General features: G+C 37.1%; 1 protein-coding gene across 1 annotated transcript; it reads right to left on the bottom strand.

Annotated features, from left to right (window-relative positions):
* Nucleotides 1–13,365: 13,365 nt before the first annotated feature.
* Nucleotides 13,366–14,283, bottom strand: LOC107288470 (olfactory receptor 14A16-like). Its single transcript, XM_015817092.1, has one exon. It carries the CDS (start codon nt 14,281–14,283, stop codon nt 13,366–13,368), a length of 918 nt encoding a protein of 305 aa, XP_015672578.1.
* Nucleotides 14,284–19,453: the final 5,170 nt, after the last annotated feature.

The raw sequence follows: 19,453 nt of genomic DNA, 5'->3' as shown, positions 1-19,453 counted from the left end.
TTTTGGGACTCTTAAACTTCTATGCTGTCTTTTTAAAACAGAAGGCAACAGTAGCGGAGCCGCTCCACCGACTTTTGGGAAAGGCGACCACATGGACCTGGGGCCAGAGGGAAGCACGAGCTTTCGCAGCTGTTAAGGACCTGCTCACGTCATCCAGCGTCCTAATTCAGCACTCGGACACCCTCCCGCTCCAACTCACATGCGACGCATCGCCTTTTGGCATCAGAGCCGTCCTCAGCCACGTTCTACCCAACGGCAGAGAGGCACCGATAGCCTACTATTCCAAGACTATGTCCCCAGCTGAGCTAAACTACAGCCAGCTGGACAAAGAGGCCCTCGCCATCGTGGCTAGCACAAAGCGATTCCACGAGTACCTATATGGAAGGCATTTCCGGGTCATCACGGACCACAAGCCTCTACTGGGACTGCTGGCGGGGGACAAACAGACTCCCCAATTCCTGTCACCCAGATTGATCCGTTGGTCGATATTCCTCGTGGGGTATGACTACGAGTTGATCCACAAACCCGGGGCCAGAATCAGCCACGCAGACGCTCTCAGCCGATGCCCAACACCCGGCCACATCGCTGACCCAGCACCGTTTGCCACCGTGCTCCTGGTGGACGTCGACTCCTCCAGCCCGGTCACCTTGAGAGACATCGCAGAGCACACCAAGAAAGACAAACTGTTGGGAAGGGTTTTGAACTGGGTGTTGAGGGGGTGGCCGCAGGAGGCGGAAGGAGAGGACTCCAAGCCGTTCTTCGCCAAAAGAACTGAACTCTCTGTGTGTAAGGGTTGTGTACTATGGGGGGAAAGAGTCGTGATCCCACAAGCCCTACGGAAAAAGGTGATTAATACCTTACATGTGGGGCACCCGGGGATCGTGCGTATGAAAGCGCTGGCTCGGAGCTATTTGTGGTGGCCACAGCTGGACAAGGACATACAGGAGTGGGTAGCCACCTGCGAGCCTTGCCAGGAATCCCGCTCAGCCCCACCGAAAGCAACCCCATTGGAGTGGGAGATCCCACGAGCACCATGGTCCCGTCTCCACGTTGACTTTGCCGGCCCCGTGGAGGGCCGATCTTATTTAATAATGGTGGATGCCTACTCGAAGTGGTTGGAGGTGATCCCCATGCCGTCCACCACAACGAGTGCTACCATCAAGGCCCTGGACGGACTGTTTGCAACCCACGGATTACCAGATGTCCTGGTGTCCGATAACGGGCCGCAACTAACCGCGAAGGACATGGAAGAGTTCCTGGCGAACTTGGGCATCCGTCACACGCTGATCGCGCCCTACAGCCCTCAGAGCAACGGATGGGCGGAATGGATGGTGAGGCTCACCAAGGAAGCGCTCACCAGAATGGGGGCCAGCGCACAGCGAGAAACGCTCGAACAGTTCCTCCTGGCGCAGCACAACTCACCCTGCACTGCCACCGGCTGGAGCCCAGCGAAGATGTTGATTGGTCGCCGACTGAGGTCACCCCTGGATCGCCTCCATCCCAGCTACCAAACGGACACGCCACCGGAATCCAGAAAGGTAACTCGGGGTTTTACGGAGGGGGATTTAGTGTATGCCCTTAATCACGCAGGGGAGCTGAAGTGGGTGAAAGCGACCATCATCTCTATCGCCGGGCCCAGATCCTACAAAGTTCGCGTGGAGGACAACCGGGTTTGGCGGCGCCACCTTGATCAACTGAGGGGCCGAATCGGGGTCGCTGGGTTACGCCAAGAAAGCGTGGCCGACAACACGGGCGGGGCCAGAGACAACGGCGGGGACGAGTATTGGCCATTGGTTCCACCGGTCAGTCAACCACCTCGAGAAGCGAGACCCATTGCAGTGGCCCAAGGACAACCACGCAGAGGGAAGAGTACCGAGGCAAGAGCTGAACCGAATCACACAGTTCCCCGCCGATCAACGCGAGGCCATCGGCCTCCCACATATCTGAAGGACTATGTAACCACTATTCATCAAGGACGATAGCAAGAACTTTGAGGGGAGGGGTGTTGTGTTCTTTGTATTCCCCCCCCCTTAATCCCTATGCGCATCCTGATCACCCATTAAGGCTGATTGCCCTTCTCCATCTGCATACAGTTTCATGCCCGTTGCTGGTTGGCTAACTAGCAACGGGGTCTTACCAGCCAATGGAATTGTGTGATTACAAGCCAGGGGAATCCCATAAAAGAGGGCGCCCCTTGCCCAGATGCCAGTCCGGATTTACTTTATGCCTTGCCAATAAACCGAGAGCTGACTGTCACTCGACTCGTGTCTTACTGCCTGCGCGATCTAACACCCTTGACGTTTTCCATGCCAATTCTCATAAACATTACAGCTACTTGGAACAGGTAGATGAGGTTTTTGAAGGTGCACTGATCATCTTCACAACCTGACAAAGAATACTACACCAATTCTCCCACCCATATGGATTCCTGATCCAACTCCATTTTCCCATAGGGACCTCAGTTGCTCCTACCACATTTTAAAGATGAACAATTTACCAGATCAGCTATTGAATGGGCACAAAATTTATAAATCAATTTTGTCTAATTAAAAATGGTTTGAGAGAACCTTCAGTGTTCAGTCTAATGACTGAAAATAAAATACAAATAGCTTACTAAGGGCTAAAACTGCAAAGTCAGCCCTTTATATTGAACAAGTGGAACATGACCCACTGATAACCATGAGAGATATTCAAGTAAGTTCACTCAAGACTTTCTGATTGAACACATCAAAACAAAACTGCTATTTGTTATGGGTGTGGATTTGAAACCTATTGTGTGGTCTCCACTCATCAATAGGGTCATGGAAGTTTTTCTTCTTCAGCACAATATTATTTTGTCAGGTTATATGTTATTTTCCTCTAGATTCTCTTATTCATATAAATCCATCTGATTTCAATTTCAGTGCTAGAGTGATTATTAGTATCTTCATAATGCAGTTTGGCTAGTATATTTTAGATGCTGCCTATTATTAATCCACAAATTTGCTTACTTGAAACAATTCAAAATATCTTTGTTCTAGTGTCAAAACAAAATTTTAGAAATGGCTATTTTTTTTAAACAAGAGTCAGTAAATGTTCACCTCCACAGTTCTTAAAAGCCAATTTCACCTCCCAGCTGTTCTCTCAGCTTTTTATCTCTTTTAGATAGTACCAAGGACAGATCTAAGCTGTAAGCAGGTCTCTTTGTCAAAAAAATATTCACTTGCTGTACCAGGCTTCGCCACAAGATGTCCCCAATAGCATTTAAAATCCTTTTCAGAACCCAGGCTAGGTTTTTATCCAATTTAAGTTCTTTTTCATCTTTTTTTTTACAAGTAGATAAAATAGCAGGTCCCTGTGAAAATAGGAACTATTTGGGTCACCAAATTTCAAGAAAATACAAATCCAGTTACTTAGTTGTTCTTTTCAGGGCTTTATTTCCCCTAAGTAGTCAGACACCGCCATTTTAGAAGGTGGCGAAAAGAAAACGTTCCCTTCCCTCTCTCCTCACAGGGGGAAGAAATTTCAAGAAGCTTTTTGCAGGAAAATACTTGGGATACAAAGAAGTTAAGATCTCACCCAATTTCTCCACAGTGCTTTCGAGGAGCTTGATAGTAATTTTGGCCTCAGCGGCATTAGTGATGGGCCATGTTGATGGCCGATATTTTCCCCATCAGTCCAAAGAGCTGCCCCGGATCAGTCGGGAGGTCCTCTTCAAGCTCGTCGCCCCTCCAGGGCGACTTTCAACCCATTTCAGGGTCTCCTAGCAGGAGAAAACTGGACAGCAGAGGGAGCGATCACCCCGCACATGTGCCACAATCGCAAACCGGAAGCCTCTCTAGACACTTTCTCAGTAAATAGAAAATTGTATTTTATATTCCATGTATTTCAAAAAACTGGACATGGATATGATTATTTTGACTAGGGTTTTTTTTTTTTTACTATAACCATATTATTTCATAATAAAAGTATTGAGATCTAGTCAAATTGGTCAATTGGCTTGTTCTGCCTCTGTATGAAACAAGAAACCACATTACTTGAAAGTAAATAGCGTGATGTTTAAGGTTTGTGAACCTTTTTGAATTGGTTTTTTTTATATAGATATTTTATTAGTTTTTAACTATAACAATCTCCAGTGCCTGGTGTACAGCGTGTGGTCTTGGTTTATATTTTAACAAGGAAAAAAAAGGACAATAATCAATAATAATAATAATAATTAAATTTGATAATTCCATAATTAATATATTAGTTAATGATATATTTCTTTGATCTTCCCTTCTCCCATTTGTATTATCCTTCTTCAACCTTAGCCAAAATATAATTCTTAATATTTTCAATGTATAAATGATTAAATATAGGCATTTTTTATATTTATACAAATAATAATAATCTCTCTATATATTTTCAGCTTATATTATTCTCATAACCATCATCTCATTAGTTCAGCATACATCCTATTTTTATAATTTTTGTTTGCTTAAATTCCCTTATATTCAATCCAATTCTTATCAGTCGTAATTTCTTCATATTAATCATCTAACTGCCCAAATTTTTCCATTTAGGTACATCCTCCAATATTTTATATCATGAATTATAAAAAATACTATACTTTTTATCTACCTTATAATATCTAGATATAACATCCTTTTTAATCAGTTTATATTTCACTTATATATTAATAAAAGTTATTTTGTGTTCAAAATTCTCTGTTCTTTTAGCCATATTCAAACAAATGTTTATTCACTTAACAGTCCATCTGGTAGGGCAAGTCAAATCTCTTGTATCTGTCTCTGGTCTTCTTCTTTTGCTGAGTAATTTTCCAGCAGTTCCTGTATTTTTACTAATGTTGTTGGGAATACAAAAGGTGAAGTAAGTAAGATAAATACTTCCTGTCTCCCAAACTTTGATGATTCTCCTGATAATTACATTTTTCTTACTGTATCAGAACCTTGAAGATTTTTTCCTGTGTCAAATTGTAATTCCTTTCCTTTGTTGTTTCATCAATTTGATCATACTCTTCTAATTTGTAGTCTGCTGTCTGATTTAGTTGTGCCTTTGTTGTTATTTCCTGGGTATTTTTAATTGTAAATTTAGAATGGAAATATGCTTATTTAAATCATCAAAGTTGTTTTGGATTTCCTCGTGGTTTGAGTCTATTGTCATTTGTATTTGTCCTAACATTCCATATATTTCATCCTGGAAAGTATTTACCTTGCCTTGAAATATTGCTTCTGGAGGCCCTTGATTTTCCAGGCTAAGTCCTTCAGGAGAAAATATTGAATATGGCATCCTGTCATTTTTTGATACGTATGTGATATCCATGTTGTCTCCCCCCTTCCACTAATCTTTCATCAATTCAAAAGTCAATTTATCAGTCAGTCAAAATTACGGTTCAGTGTGTTAAGCCACTTTAAATCCTTCCTACAGATTCTCCTCTAAAAGATTAGCCAAAAAGCCAAGGTTTTTTTTTTCATAAACAGTTCTTAGATTTAAGCAATAGTCCAGGTGTTTTTTGTTTGTTTTCTTTCCTTTCAAACACTTTTTAATCTTATAGCTGGCTCTTCCTTTGTTCCCAGCTGTCTTCAAGGTTATTTGCAATTCAAAGGAACAACTTTTTCCTTGTTTCTAGGCACTCTGCAATTTCTGAATCCTTATTGTTAGTGTTCTGTTCTCTGAGTCTCCACTAGATGTCAGCAGTTATTTCTTTTTTCAGTTTTTCTTTCAATCAAAAAGTTATATATTTTTATAAATCCATCTAGAAAAATTTAGGGTATAATCTTGACAGTTTTTTAGTTCCTAAATTTGTCCAGACTGAAGTATTTTAAATCAAATTTTAATATTTTTTCCTTCCTTTAATATTAATTTGCTGCTTCCATCTGTAAGGGAATGGGGATATAGTCCCCTCTCTTCACTTCTGAAGGTTTTCATTCTTTGGGGATCTTTTCAAGGATTTAGATAGTAGATAGAAGAAAGAAGAGCAAAACTCTCACCAATTCCAAGCACACTGTTCACCTATGTTTAGGTTGGAGCTCTGGGACTTCGGCTGCAAGCAGCTTGTGGTAGATGCTGATCTCACACGAGCCTTTCTCCTGTCAGGTGCAGAGGTTTTTCCCCAGATCAAATGAATTGATTGCCATCGCTTCATGACCAATGTGGTGCCCCTCCTTCATAGTCACCTCTCCGGGGAAACTTCAGACTCATCTACCATCCCCCAAACATGAAGAAACTAGCCGTTGGGAGTGGAGGTCCACTCTCGCATGGCCATGCACTAGGCGCTACTTATAAATAGGAACAGCTAAACATGATTCATATTCCATACAAGTAATAAAACTAGACAAAGAGAAAAATAAATAAGTGAATTTTTTAACAATATTATACTTGTCTATTTATTTACTGTGGGATATGATCCAGATGATAAATAATATATTAGTATAAGAATAATAAATAACCAGGAGCAAAAGACTCAGTCTACTGTTTTTGTTGCCAGTTACTTGTGCAAATTTATGTCCTACATACTTCTTATCTCCCCTCCATTACATCCGAATAATCTGCAATATAGGGAAGCTGATCTATATGTTAGACTAGAACATAATTGAGAAATTTATAGGAGGATCCCTCATCCTTTCACAAGGAAATTCTATTGAAAAATATTTGTCAGACTGAAAACAATCAAATTAGGTTAGTATTTATTATTCATTTGTTTGCTTGCTTGTTTGTTTATTTTCAATGTTAATTTCTACACAGCTGCTTGAATGTTCTTGTTCTGGAGGCTATAAATGATGGGATTCATAAGAGGAGGCACAACTGTATATGAAACAGCAGAAAGCATGTCTATAATGTGAGAATAAAGAGATTTTGGCCTCATGAATGAAAACAAACATGTAGCGATGAATAAAGAAAAAAACCTGTCAAGTGTGGAATACAAGTTGAAAATGCTTTGCATCTGCCTTCAATTGATTGAATCTTCAGCACAGCAGAAATAATGTAGACATAAGAAGCAAAAATCAATTCAGAACAAAATGAAGACACAATGAATCCAAATATGGAAATCACAATTTGTTTGCTTTGTTTGTTTGTTTGTTTATTTTAATTGTTAATTTCTACATGGCTGCTTGAATGTTCTTGTTCTATAAATGATGGGACTAATAACAGGAGGCACAACTGTATATGAAACAGCAGAAAGTATGTGTATAATGGGAGAATAAAGAGATTTTGGCCTCATGTATGAAAAAAACCACACAGAGATGAGTAAAGAAAAAAAACTTCATAAGAAGCAAAAATCAATCCAGAACAAAATGAAGACACAATGAATCCAGATATCCAAATCACAAAATGTCACAGAAAAATTGCCCAATTGTGTTTGGTCCACAGAAACTTAATTGGAAAGTGATGACTGTTTGTAGAGATGCACATAGCAGGAAGCTGGCCCAGGAAGTAACTGCCACTTGATCTCATGCTTCCCAGTTCAGGATGAGACTGTATTATAGAGGATGGCAAATAGCTATGTAATGGTCATAAGCCATAATGGTTAGCAAGGAAACCGCAGAACATGCAAAACTAACAATTAAAAAAATGAGTTACATACCCAGAAACAGTAATTATTATTTTATCTGTCAATGAAATTGTCATGGATTTGGGGACTGTGGTTGTGATTAAACAAATATCAGTTAGGGAGAGGTTAGCCAGAAAGAAATGCATAGACATGTGCAGGTGGTGATTTAGGAACACAGCAAAAAGTATAAGTAAATTCCCAGTTAAGGCTACTAAGTAAATGAAAGAAAAATGACAAAATGCAAACACTGAACATCATGACCATCAAAAAATCCCATCAGAAGGAATTCTCCCACAGAACATTGGTTGCATGTTCTAGTTCTTTCAATCATTCTGGACCAAAAGATTATGAAAAAATAGTACAGGAAACAAGTTTTCAGTACAGATCACTAAAATCAATTTGTTGTCAGAATATAGTTAAAAATCATTGTCAAAATGATTTATTTCAAAAGTTCAATGGATACAGCACACATGTTTATTCATTTTATATAAATGGATATTTTCCCCTGAAATACAAGTAATAGTAATTTGAAATTTTGCAGAAATTCTCAGCTTGTCATTAAGAATTGCAAGGTAGGTTTCCGGTTTGTGATCACAGATCTGGCGGACGTTTGGGGCGATCGCTCCCTCCACTGTCCAGTTTTATCTTGCCTGGGGACCCTGAAAAGGGTCGAAAGTCACCTGGGAGGGGCGATGAGCATGAAGAGGACCTCCCTACTGATCGCGGAAGGGCAGCAGTCCTCCCATTTGATCCGGGGCAGGTCTTTGGACTGATGGGGAAAAGATTGGCCATTTATATGGCCCATCACTATGCCGCTACCTGCGAAAGCCAAAAGTATCACCAAGAACTTCGAAAGCACTGCAGAGGAACTGGGTGAGACCTTCCCTCTTATATCCCAATGATTTTCCTGTTAAAAGCCTTCTGAATCTTCTTCCCTCTGCAAGAAGAAAGGGAAGGGAATGTCTTCTTCCCACCTTCTAAAATAGTGGCATCTGACTACTTAGGAAAAATAAAGCCCTGAAAAAAACAACTAAGTAACTGGATTTATATTACCTTGATATTCGGGGACCCAAAAAGTTCCTACTTGCATGGTGACCTGTCACCTTATCTACTCGTAAAAAAAAATGAAAAAGAACTTAAATTGAATAAAAACTTAGCCCTGGTTTTGAAAAAGATTTTAAATGCTGACAGGGACATTTGTGGCAAAGCTTGGTACAGCAAGTAAATATTTTTGACAAAAAGACCTGCTCACAGCCCAGATCTGTCGTTGGTACTATCTAAAAGAGATAAAAAGCTGAGAGAACAGCTGGACAGTGAAACTGGTTTTTAGGAACTGTGGAGGTGAACATTTACTGACTTTCATCTAATAAATAGCCTTCACTAAAGGACCATCTATAACTATGTTAGAAATGGAGGAGGACCAGCAACAAATTAAATATAAACTTTTTCTTGAAAAAATTCTTAAAGCTACTGAGATAATTAAATTCAGACTGAAAGACAAAGACGCCAGCTTAAACCTACAAAATGAAACTCTGATTTCAACGAAAGAACTTATAACCCAAAAAACAACAGAAGCGGAAGAAATTAATACCAAGACAGAGGATTTTAAAGATGAACAAATACAATCTGCTGAAAATTTTGACAAACAAACCCTGATTGCAATTAAAGAACCTACAACCCAAAAAGCAACAGAAGTGGAACAAAGCAATACCAAGATGGAGGGTGTTAAAGACCAATATGTACAGTATACTGAAAACCTAGACAATCAAACAACAACCATAAAATTGGATATGACTTTCTACCTAAATTAGAAGAAACTTGAGGAACAAGAAGACCAAACCAAATCGAATGAATCACCAGCACAACAATTTAAGAATTACAAATGGTCCATCTTCTTTGGAAAATTGATAACTAGATGGTCTCCCTTGGTTCAAGTAACATGTACAAGAATGAAGGGAGATTTATCTGATGATTTAAAGGCATTGTTATGGAAGCCTGGTTGGCACAAAAAGAAAGCCAGAAATGATCAGGCTGATAGGTCTGTAATTTCCTGGGTTCATTTTTTTTTCCTTTTTTGAAGATGGGAACTACATCAGCTCTTTTCCAGTCCTCCGGTAGTTCCCCAGTGCTCCAGGATCTTTGCAAAATATAGCTCAATGGTTCTGAGATCACATCTACCAGTTCCTTGAGAACCTTGGGGTGTAATCCATCTGGTCCTAGTGATTTGAACTCGTCTAGGCTGGACAGGTGCTCACTTACCATTTTCTTGCCTATCTTAACTTGTGTTTCTATTCTGTTTTTTATGGCATTATTTTTGGTAGGTTGGTCTGATTTTTCCCTTTGTGTAAAGACAGATGCAAAAAATGAGTTAAATAGTTCTGATTTCTCCCTGTTGCTTGTCACCTTCTTGCCACTTTCACCCACTAATGAACCAATCACTTCCTTCACTTTTTTCTTGTTTTTTACCTGTTGAAAGAAGCTTTTTTTGTTATTTTTGACTTTGATCGCAAGCCTTAGTTCATTTTGAGCCTTGGCTTTCCTCACTTCATCTTTGGAGGCTCGGGCTATTTATAATAATAATAATAATAATAATAATAATAATAATAATAATAATAATAATAATAATAATAAAGTTGGAAGGGACCTTTGAGGTCATCTAGTCCAACCTTCTGCTCAGGCAGGAAACCTGATATTCTGACTTAGTTATGTGCCCCTCTTTCCACTTTTTCTGGTCCTCAATGGAACCACATCTACATGGAGGGAAGTGTGTAGTGGGGTGCCCCAAGGATCTGTTCTTGGCCCAGTGCTCTTCAACATCTTCATCAATGATTTCGACGAGGGGATAGATGGGGAAATCATCAAATTTGCAGACAACACCAAGCTGGCAGGAATAGCCAACACTCCAGAAGACAGGCTTAAGATACAGGAGGATCTGGACAGACTTGAACACTGGGCACTATCTAACAAAATGAAATTCAATGGTGAAAAAAGCAAGGTTCTACATTTAGGCAAGAAAAACCAAATGTACAGGTATAGTATAGGGGGTACCTTGCTCAATAGTAGTAACTGTGAGAGGGACCTCGGAGTCCAGTGGACAATCACTTAAATATGAGCCAGCAGTATGCTGCAGCTTCCAAAAAGGCCAATACAGTGCTAGCCTGCATTAACAGAGGGATAGAATCAAGATCATGTGAAGTATTAATACCACTTTAAAATGCCTTGTTAAGGCCACACTTGGAATACTGCATCCAGTTTTGGTCACCACGATGTAAAAAAGATGTTGAGACTCTAGAAAGAGTACAGAGAAGAGCAACAAAGATGAGTAGAGGGCTGGAGGCTAAAACATACAAGGAATGGCTGCTGGAATTGGGTATGTGTAGTTTAATGAAGAGAAGGATGAGGGGTGACACGATAGCAGTGTTCCAATACCTCAAAGGCTGCCACAAAGAAGAGGGAGTCAAGCTATATTCCAAAGTGCCTGAAGGCAGGACAAGAAGCAACAGATGGAAACTAATCAAGGAGAGAAGCAACCTAGAACCAAGGAGAAACTTCCTGACAATTAGAACAATTAACCAGTGGAACAACCTGCCTCCAGAAGTGGTGAATGCTCCAACACTGGATGTTTTTAAGAAGAGACTGGACATCCATTTGTCCGAAAAGGTATAGGGTTTCATGCCTGAGCAGGGGGTTGGGCTAGATGACCTCCAAGGTCCCTCCAACTTTATTATTATTATTATTATTATTATTATTATTATTATTATTATTATTATTATTATTATTATTATTATTATTATTATTATTATTATTATTATTATTATTATTATTATTTTCAGTTTAGATCTGCATATGTGGAACTGATTGGGGTAGATTGCAAGGGTGACTCCAAGATATGATTTTATCATATTTTATCTATATTTTAAATTACTGTACTCTATTTTAATTTCATTTTAGACTGTATTTTATTCCAATTTCATTTTAAGTCGTATTTTACTCTAATTCCATTTTAAACTGTATTTTATCAAATTTCATTTTAAATTGCTTTTATCAAACTTTAGTAATAATTTGATACTGGAACTTTGCACTTTGATATGGCCCAAGGGCTAATCAATAAAGATTTATTTATTTATTTATTTAGATTTAAAAAATGGGATCTTTTGATTTATGATAGAGGATCCTAGAGTCTCAACTAATGGGCTAAAGGGAAATTTTTAGATGAAGGGAAATATGATTATTAGATTTAAATATTGTTGTTAAATGTTAAAAAATAAGGGATCAATTGGCTTATTATTCAGCATTTAGATTTATAAGGGAAATGAAAATTAATTATTAGGAATTAGCTTTGGCCCAGATAATAGATGATGGACTTGAGACAATAAAGGATACTCTATTGGTAAGTCGTGATGTATTAAGATGAGAAATAGAAAATGTTTATGAAATAAGATAAGAATATATTTAAGTAAGTAATATATCTATTGTAGATATTATAACTTTTATGTAGTGAAAAAAAGGAAATTTGGATTACCCAAAACTTAAATACTATGGATATTAAAGGTTAAATTGTAATATTGTAATTAAAAAATAAAAATTAGGTAAAACTTAAAAACAGGACATGGATATGTATAAGCAAAAAATATATTGATAAATGTTTAAATTGATTTTGCTATAATTAGAAATTTACTAGCCTAAATATGAAAAAGCAAATGTTAAGGGAAATAGAGAAGGGAATTTTGATGATGTAACCTGAGATATGTACTAAAGATTTTGTTATCGAATCACTGATTACCCAGTCACCACGCTGCTTTCCGAATACTTAAATGTAAAACTGGAAAACCAATAAAATTTGTTATAAAAAAAAGAATTCCAAGGTAAATAAAATATATTACACAATATCAAGATGTTAGATGGAAAGAAGCAATAGGTTGAGTTGAGATGGTGGAAACTCAAAATTATGTTAAAATGTTTAAAATAAAATCTCATTATGTTGAAGAAAGCAATAACACTTTGATGGAAGTACAAAGTAAAATTTGTGTACAGCATTTAAAATAATCTGCTTCTTGAAACATCATTAAAATATTTTAAAATGTATTATTTGATATCAGTTTTACTATTCTAAGTTGTGGAAAAACTATGTGAATAATTAGGATTATTAAGCAACTGAAGGATAAATGTCAAAATGCATAATTTGAATTTGCTTAATAATAAGGATATCCCATCAGAAAGATGAATTGTTTGCTTATTATGCAACATTGTAGACAAAAGCTGATTAATGCAGATTATAAAACTTAGCAACAGAAGAAAATGTATAGAGGTATTTTACTATGTATCATTATTAATACCTATTTAGTACTTATATGAAATTAAAATTAAATATAAATTCAACTGTCAACCATAATTCATAAGTAATGAATCATATTATTCAGAACAAGATAATGCATGGCTATTCACCCAACATGTTAATTTTGATAAAGTAAGATAAATAATTCTGCTCAATATCCCTCTATCTAAAATTGTAGATAAAGCCAAATCTTTGATAGTTACAAGGCATCCAAAAGTCTTAATTTCTTGATGAACTCTACATTTTCATTACTGAATCCAATATAAATCCAACACATTTAAGCCCAATGCCTCTTCCTAAAAGTATATTAACCAAATCGTTTAGAATTAAGACAATTCTATATAATATATCTAATTGATTCTTCCCCAATTTTGATAGTATTAGAATTTCTAAATACTTGATTGCTTTAATGTGAAGATTTTGTATTGCACAGTTCTATCCTATTCAAATAAGGCTTATAAATAAAGACAAAAGACCTATCTAGATAAAACTTGTACTCCTAGGTTATTAGCATTCTCCACACAGCCTTTTGGATGTCCTTGTTCCTGAAGCTATAAATGAGGGGATTGAGGAGTGGGGGGAAAACTGTGTAGATAACAGCAGAGAGCAAATCCCAAGTATGAGAGGATAGACTTTGGGGCCTCAAATTTGCAAAGAGAGCAGAGATCAAAAATAAAGAAAAGACAGTCATGTGGGGAATACATGTGGAGAAAGCTTTATATCTGCCTTGAACTGAAGGGATTTTCAGTACAGCAGAGAAGATGTAGCCATAGGAAATAAAAATGAACCCACTACAAAATGAATCTGCAGTAATCCCTATAACCAAAATCAGAATATGATTAATTCTTGTATCAGTACAAGAAATCACCAGTAGATGAGGAACATCACAGAAAAATTGCTCAATTATATTGGATTTGCAGAAATTTAATCTGAAAGTGAGAATGGTTTGTAGCAAAGCATCAATCAAGGTACTTATCCAGGAAGCACCTGCCATTTGTAAACAGGCATCCCAGTTCATCATTAGTGTATATTGCAGAGGGTGACAGATGGCCACATAGCGGTCATAAGCCATGACAGTCAGTAAGGCAAGCTCAGAACCTCCAAATGTGAAAACTGAGAAGACCTGAGCAGCACATCCAACATAAGAGATCTCCCTGTTATTTGTCAAAGAAGTAGCCATGGCTTTAGGGATTGTGGTTGAGATGAAGCAAACATCAGAGAATGACAAATTTACCAAAAAGAAATACATGGGAGCATGAAGGTTCTGGTTCAGGATCAAAGCAACACCAAGAAGGAAATTTCCAATTAAGGCTAATAAGTAAATGACAAGGAACATTGCAAAATACAGAATTTGCATATCATGAGCATCAGAAAATCCCATCAGAAGGAATTCCGTCACAGTGGATTGGTTGGCCATTTCTTTTCTCTGACTCCTTCTGGACAGAAAGAGAATATCATAGGAAATTAGTAGAGGAAATGAACAGAGGTACAGATTTAGTAATATTGATATTTGCAACCTATTGAATGAATATATTCTCAAAATGCAAAAGCGACTATCACATTTTTAAAAACATATATAAAAATATTATTATTATTGCGTTTTTACATTTTATATGCAACATGTTTATCAATCCCTCTCTGTCAGAGTGGATTATATTGACAAAAGTGGCATTTAATAGAAAGAGAACATTTTAATGGTAAAAAGAAAAGAAATAGAAGTGATGAAAAATGTTGATGTGCTACAGCTGGTTTGTAAAAATATTTTTTATGTTAATCAAAACTGTATTAAATATATACATTAAAATATATGTATATTTCTCTTTTTGTCTCTTTCTCACCATTTCCCCCATAGAAATTAATAATATTGCAAACTAAATATAAAATCTGTACATATGTGTTTTAGGGAGCAATACCTGCCTGTTTAATATTTTCACTTTCCTTAAAATAACCGAGGAATTAAATATTTATTTAAGCAACTATAATTCAACAGAAAACATTTATAGCTACATGTGGGAAGCGGGAAAGAGGAAAGAAGTTACAGTAGAGCTGGAGTCCAACCCCTTACTCAAGCAGTAGACCTTATACCATGTCAGACAGTTGGCTGTTCAGTCTCTTCTTAAAGACCTCCAGAGATGAAGCACCCACAAATTCTGAAGACAAGTCATTCTGTATTCTGCCTTTGCCTGTGTCTTTTACTACCTCTGCTTCTGTGTCTGTCTGCTTCCACCCATCTCTCACACTCACAAGCATACACAATGTTGTTGGATATTATCATATAATCATTCTAGATTTCACACATATGTCGGTTGACATACGTCCCTGAATTCACTGAAGCTCATAGTTATGTAAATGGATGTCCAATTGCAGGATAAAGAAGTAAATGACTTAAGATATTCATGTAACATGTGTCAAATTAAATAAATATTGATACTGCAATCAGATCACTTATGTCTTCCCTGAATCATTTTTTAAAGAAACCTATGGAAAAACTAAAAACAAAAGTACTTTGAAATACTTACAAAAAGAATTTTTCTGCATAATTACAGTATGAATGACGACATAGCTGATATATTTTTCTTAATAAATCCATATTTATCTTAATTTATTCTTCTTAGACTTAAGTAAGGGCAATGCTTAAGAACAAACACATATACCTCTGATCATATATATATTTAACACAGATAAAGAACTTTTTTACTTAGATCAAATCTCAGGTCATAAAGTTGATCTCTAGATCTGTGAAAAGTAGCAAGATTCTAAATAAATCACCCTAGCTAAAACTCACATTCAGTCCAAAAATATATTTTCATGGCATTATACATTATAGTCTTCTTTATAACCAGTAATTCATAGCTAAAATCCTGCTCTCTTATGTAGTCTACTTACCAATATATTTGTTGCTGTCTTGAAATATGATTGAAAAGTGACAATACAAATACACCTGTGTTTTTCCACCATTTTATAGGTTCTAACTCTCTGATAAGAAGAATTGAAAGAAAAAAATAATAATTATATCACCCTTCTTTTCTGCTCTGTTTTAAGGAATTATTCTCTAGAGACTGATCATAATTCTCATGCTGAAATGAATGGGTAAATTGCAAAAAAAAACACCCTTTGAAAAGTACAGGTTTTGTCATTAAAACATGTAAGAATAATTAAGATTGTTGATACTGCTTCTCTTCATAACTGTACAGAAAAAGACAGAGAATCATGAAACGGTTATTCTACAAGCTTTCAAACATCCTTGTGAAATACATTATAGTAGCTCAATGAAGTATACTCTATTCTTTATGCCTTCACTATTACTGACAAAGTAAAATGCATTTCTTGATTCCCCTTGATGTTTTGCTTGGCAGTTCTCATAAACACTTACAGCTACTTGGACCAGGTAGATAAGGTTTTTGAAGGTGCACTGGTCATCTTCAAAACCTGCCAAAGAATATTATACCAATTCTCCCACCCATTTGGATTCCTGATCCAACTCCATTTTTCCATAGGGACCTCAGTTGCTCCTACCACATTTTAAAGATGAACAATTTACCAGATCAGCTATTGAATGGGGACGAAATTTATAAATCAATTTTGTCTAATTAAAAATGGTTTGAGAGAACCTTCAGTGCTCAGTCTAATGATTGAAAATAAAATACAAATAGCTTACTAAGGGTCTAAAACTGCAAAGTCAGCCCTTTATATTGAACAAGTGGAACATGACCCATTGATGAACACGAGAGATATTCAAGTAAGTTCAATCAACACTTTCTGATTGAACACATCAAAACTAAAACTGCTATTTGTTATGGGTGTGGATTTGAAACCTATTGTGTGGTCTCCACTCATCAATAGGGTCATGGAAGGTTTTCTTCTTCAGTACAATATTATTTTATCAGGTCATATGGTTATATGTTGTTTTCCTCTAAATTCTCTAATTAATATAAATCCATCTAATTTCAATTTCAGTGCTAGAGTGATTATTAGTACCTTCATAATGCAGTTTGGCTAGTATATTTTAGATGCAGCCTATTATTAATCCACACGTTTGCTTACTTGAAACAATTCAAAATATCTTTTTACTAGTGTCAAAACAAAATTTTAGAAATGGATCTTTATTTGATTTGATATTTAATTTTAAATAATCAGTAACTAGTTACTCCTTTGGATGTAGATGAGATTAAAAATAAATTTCTTAGTAATAATAGCAAAGTGCAAGATTTCATTAATGTTTGATAGAATGATATAACCTGTTGTTGAACAACTTTTTTCCCCAAACTCTAAAAACTATATAATAAAAATTTGACAATTATATCTTATCATAGTTTATCAAAACCTGGTGAAGGTAATTTTTTTTTTAACTCATTGATCAATATGGATATTAAAATTTTATATGGCTGTTTTAGCCAAGAGACTTTAGCTGTGAAAAATAGGACATTGATTTGAGTATATTTGACTAGCATAGCATTTGATTGATTTGAATAAGGACAGAAAAAGACAAAGCCACAATTCTATTGTTTGAGATGGAAATTTTTTGTTCATGAAATCTTTAGACAGCTTACGTATGTTACCTTAATCAGTTAGATAAAGTTCTGCCAACTAATTTTCTTAAAAGGTATTTGTATATTTCAGAGAATAAAGTCCTGTAATATGTTAGACTATTGATATTACTGATTGAATAAAAATGACTGTGTTTGTTTGTTTTCAATGTTAATTTCTACCCAGCTGCTTGAATGTTCTTGTTCTGGAGGCTATAAATGATGGGATTCATAACAGGAGGAAAAACTGTATATGAAACAGCAGAAAATAAATCTATAATGGGAGAAGAATGAAACTTTGTTCACTTTTGTATCTGTACAATAATTATTTTGTAACTGAGGAACATCACAAAAGAATTTTTCAATTCTGTTTGGCCCACAAGAGTTTAATTGGAAAACAATGACTGTTTGTAACAAGGCATATAGGAGGGAGCTGACCCAGGATGCAATTGCCATTTGATCGCATTTATTCCAGTTCAGGATGAGGCTATATTTCAGAGGATGGCTGATAGCGATGTAATATTCATAAGGCATTAGGGTAAGCAAGAAGATCTCAGAAGATGCACTAGTAATAACTAGGAAAACCTGGGCAATGCTTCCAGGAAAAGTAATTATTTTTTTATCTGCCAGTGAAAGTTCCATTGATTTGGGGACAGTGATTGAGATGTAACAAATATCAGTCAAGGATAGGTTAACCAAAAAGAAATGCATGGGAGTATGCAGGTGGTGGTTCAGGATCACAACAAAGACAATGAGTAAATTCCCAGCTAACACTGCTAAGTAAATGACTAGAAACATGACAAAATGCATAACTTGTACATCATGGTCATCAGAAAATCCAATCAGAAAGTGTGTGTGTGTGTGTGTGTGTGTGTGTAGGTCTTTGGTTATTCGGGTTTTCTCCCACGTAGAATTGGAAGTGTCTTGGCGACGTTTCGACGAAGTCACATTCGTCATCTTCAGGCTGGTCTTTTCAGCTTCGTGCTTCTAGGAGTAATGTGAGATCGCAGCTGTTTCTTCCTTTTAACTGCCAGTGGAGTTTGAACTGATTGGGTGGGAGCTTGGCTGTGTTCTGATTGGGTGGAGATGTGTTCTGATTGGTTAAGGGGCTTGGCTGTGCTCTGATTGGATGGGGGGTTGGCTTGCTCTGATTGGATGGGGGAGTGCTCTGTTTGGGTGGGGGCTTTGTTGTGCTTGGGTTAGTCTGAGTTGCAGGGGGATTTGAGATGGTGAGTTGCATTGCTGTTTTCTGGCTTCATGTTCATGGTCATGCCACATCTTTATGGTGGGTGTCAGTTTGCTTCATGTATGGATTGGAGGGGTTTAAAGTGGCTAATGATGCAGCTGTGGACTGGCTTCTAGTTTGTGGTCATGCCTCATCATCTGTGTGGGTTTGGGTTTGCTTTTTGCGTGGATGTGTGGTGGTGACATCCTGTGTGGTTTTCGTGAGTGTGGGTCTGGTGTCCTTCTTTGTGTTAGGAACTCGTTTCCCAATAAGGGCAGGTTTCCAAATGGCTGGTAGGCGGGAGGTGTCATCTCGTTTATTCATGCTGTGTGGGCGTTTTTCTATCTCAATGGCTTCTCTGATTATTCTGTTGTTAAAGTGTTCAGTTTTGGCAATAGTTCTGGTCTTTTTAAAGTCAATTTTATGTCCTGTGGCTTTAAGGTGTTGGACCAGGGAAGAAGTTGGTTCCTCATTTCTGACTGAGTTCTTGTGTTCTTCAATGCGTGCATTTATTCTTCTGTTGGTTTGTCAGATGTATGTGGTGGGGCAGGCAGTGCATGGGATCTGACCAACCACTGCCTATCCAACACATACTTCATCTATAATGGACAAAAATACAAACAAATAGAAGGAGCAACTATGGGATCACCCCTCTCACCTGTCATTGCAAACCTCTACATGGAACACTTTGAAACCCAAGCTCTAGAAAAATCTGATCACAAACCCAAACTCTGGCTCAGGTACGTAGATGACACCTTCATAATCTGGCCACATGGGAAAGAAAAACTGGACAACTTCCTCACACACCTCAACAGCCTACACCCCAAAATACAGTT

This window comes from Protobothrops mucrosquamatus, unplaced genomic scaffold (genome assembly GCF_001527695.2).
Source record: "Protobothrops mucrosquamatus isolate PMUCROS unplaced genomic scaffold, P.Mucros_1.0 scaffold550, whole genome shotgun sequence".
In the NCBI taxonomy this organism is placed as follows: domain Eukaryota; kingdom Metazoa; phylum Chordata; class Lepidosauria; order Squamata; family Viperidae; genus Protobothrops; species Protobothrops mucrosquamatus.
The sequence above is the reverse complement of the archived record's forward strand: the minus strand, read 5'-3'. Positions and strand labels throughout refer to the sequence as shown.

Excerpts from the sequence above, each read along its gene's own strand:
- LOC107288470 (XM_015817092.1), bottom strand. The coding sequence starts at position 14,283 with ATGGCCAACCAATCCACTGTGACGGAATTCCTTCTGATGGGATTTTCT.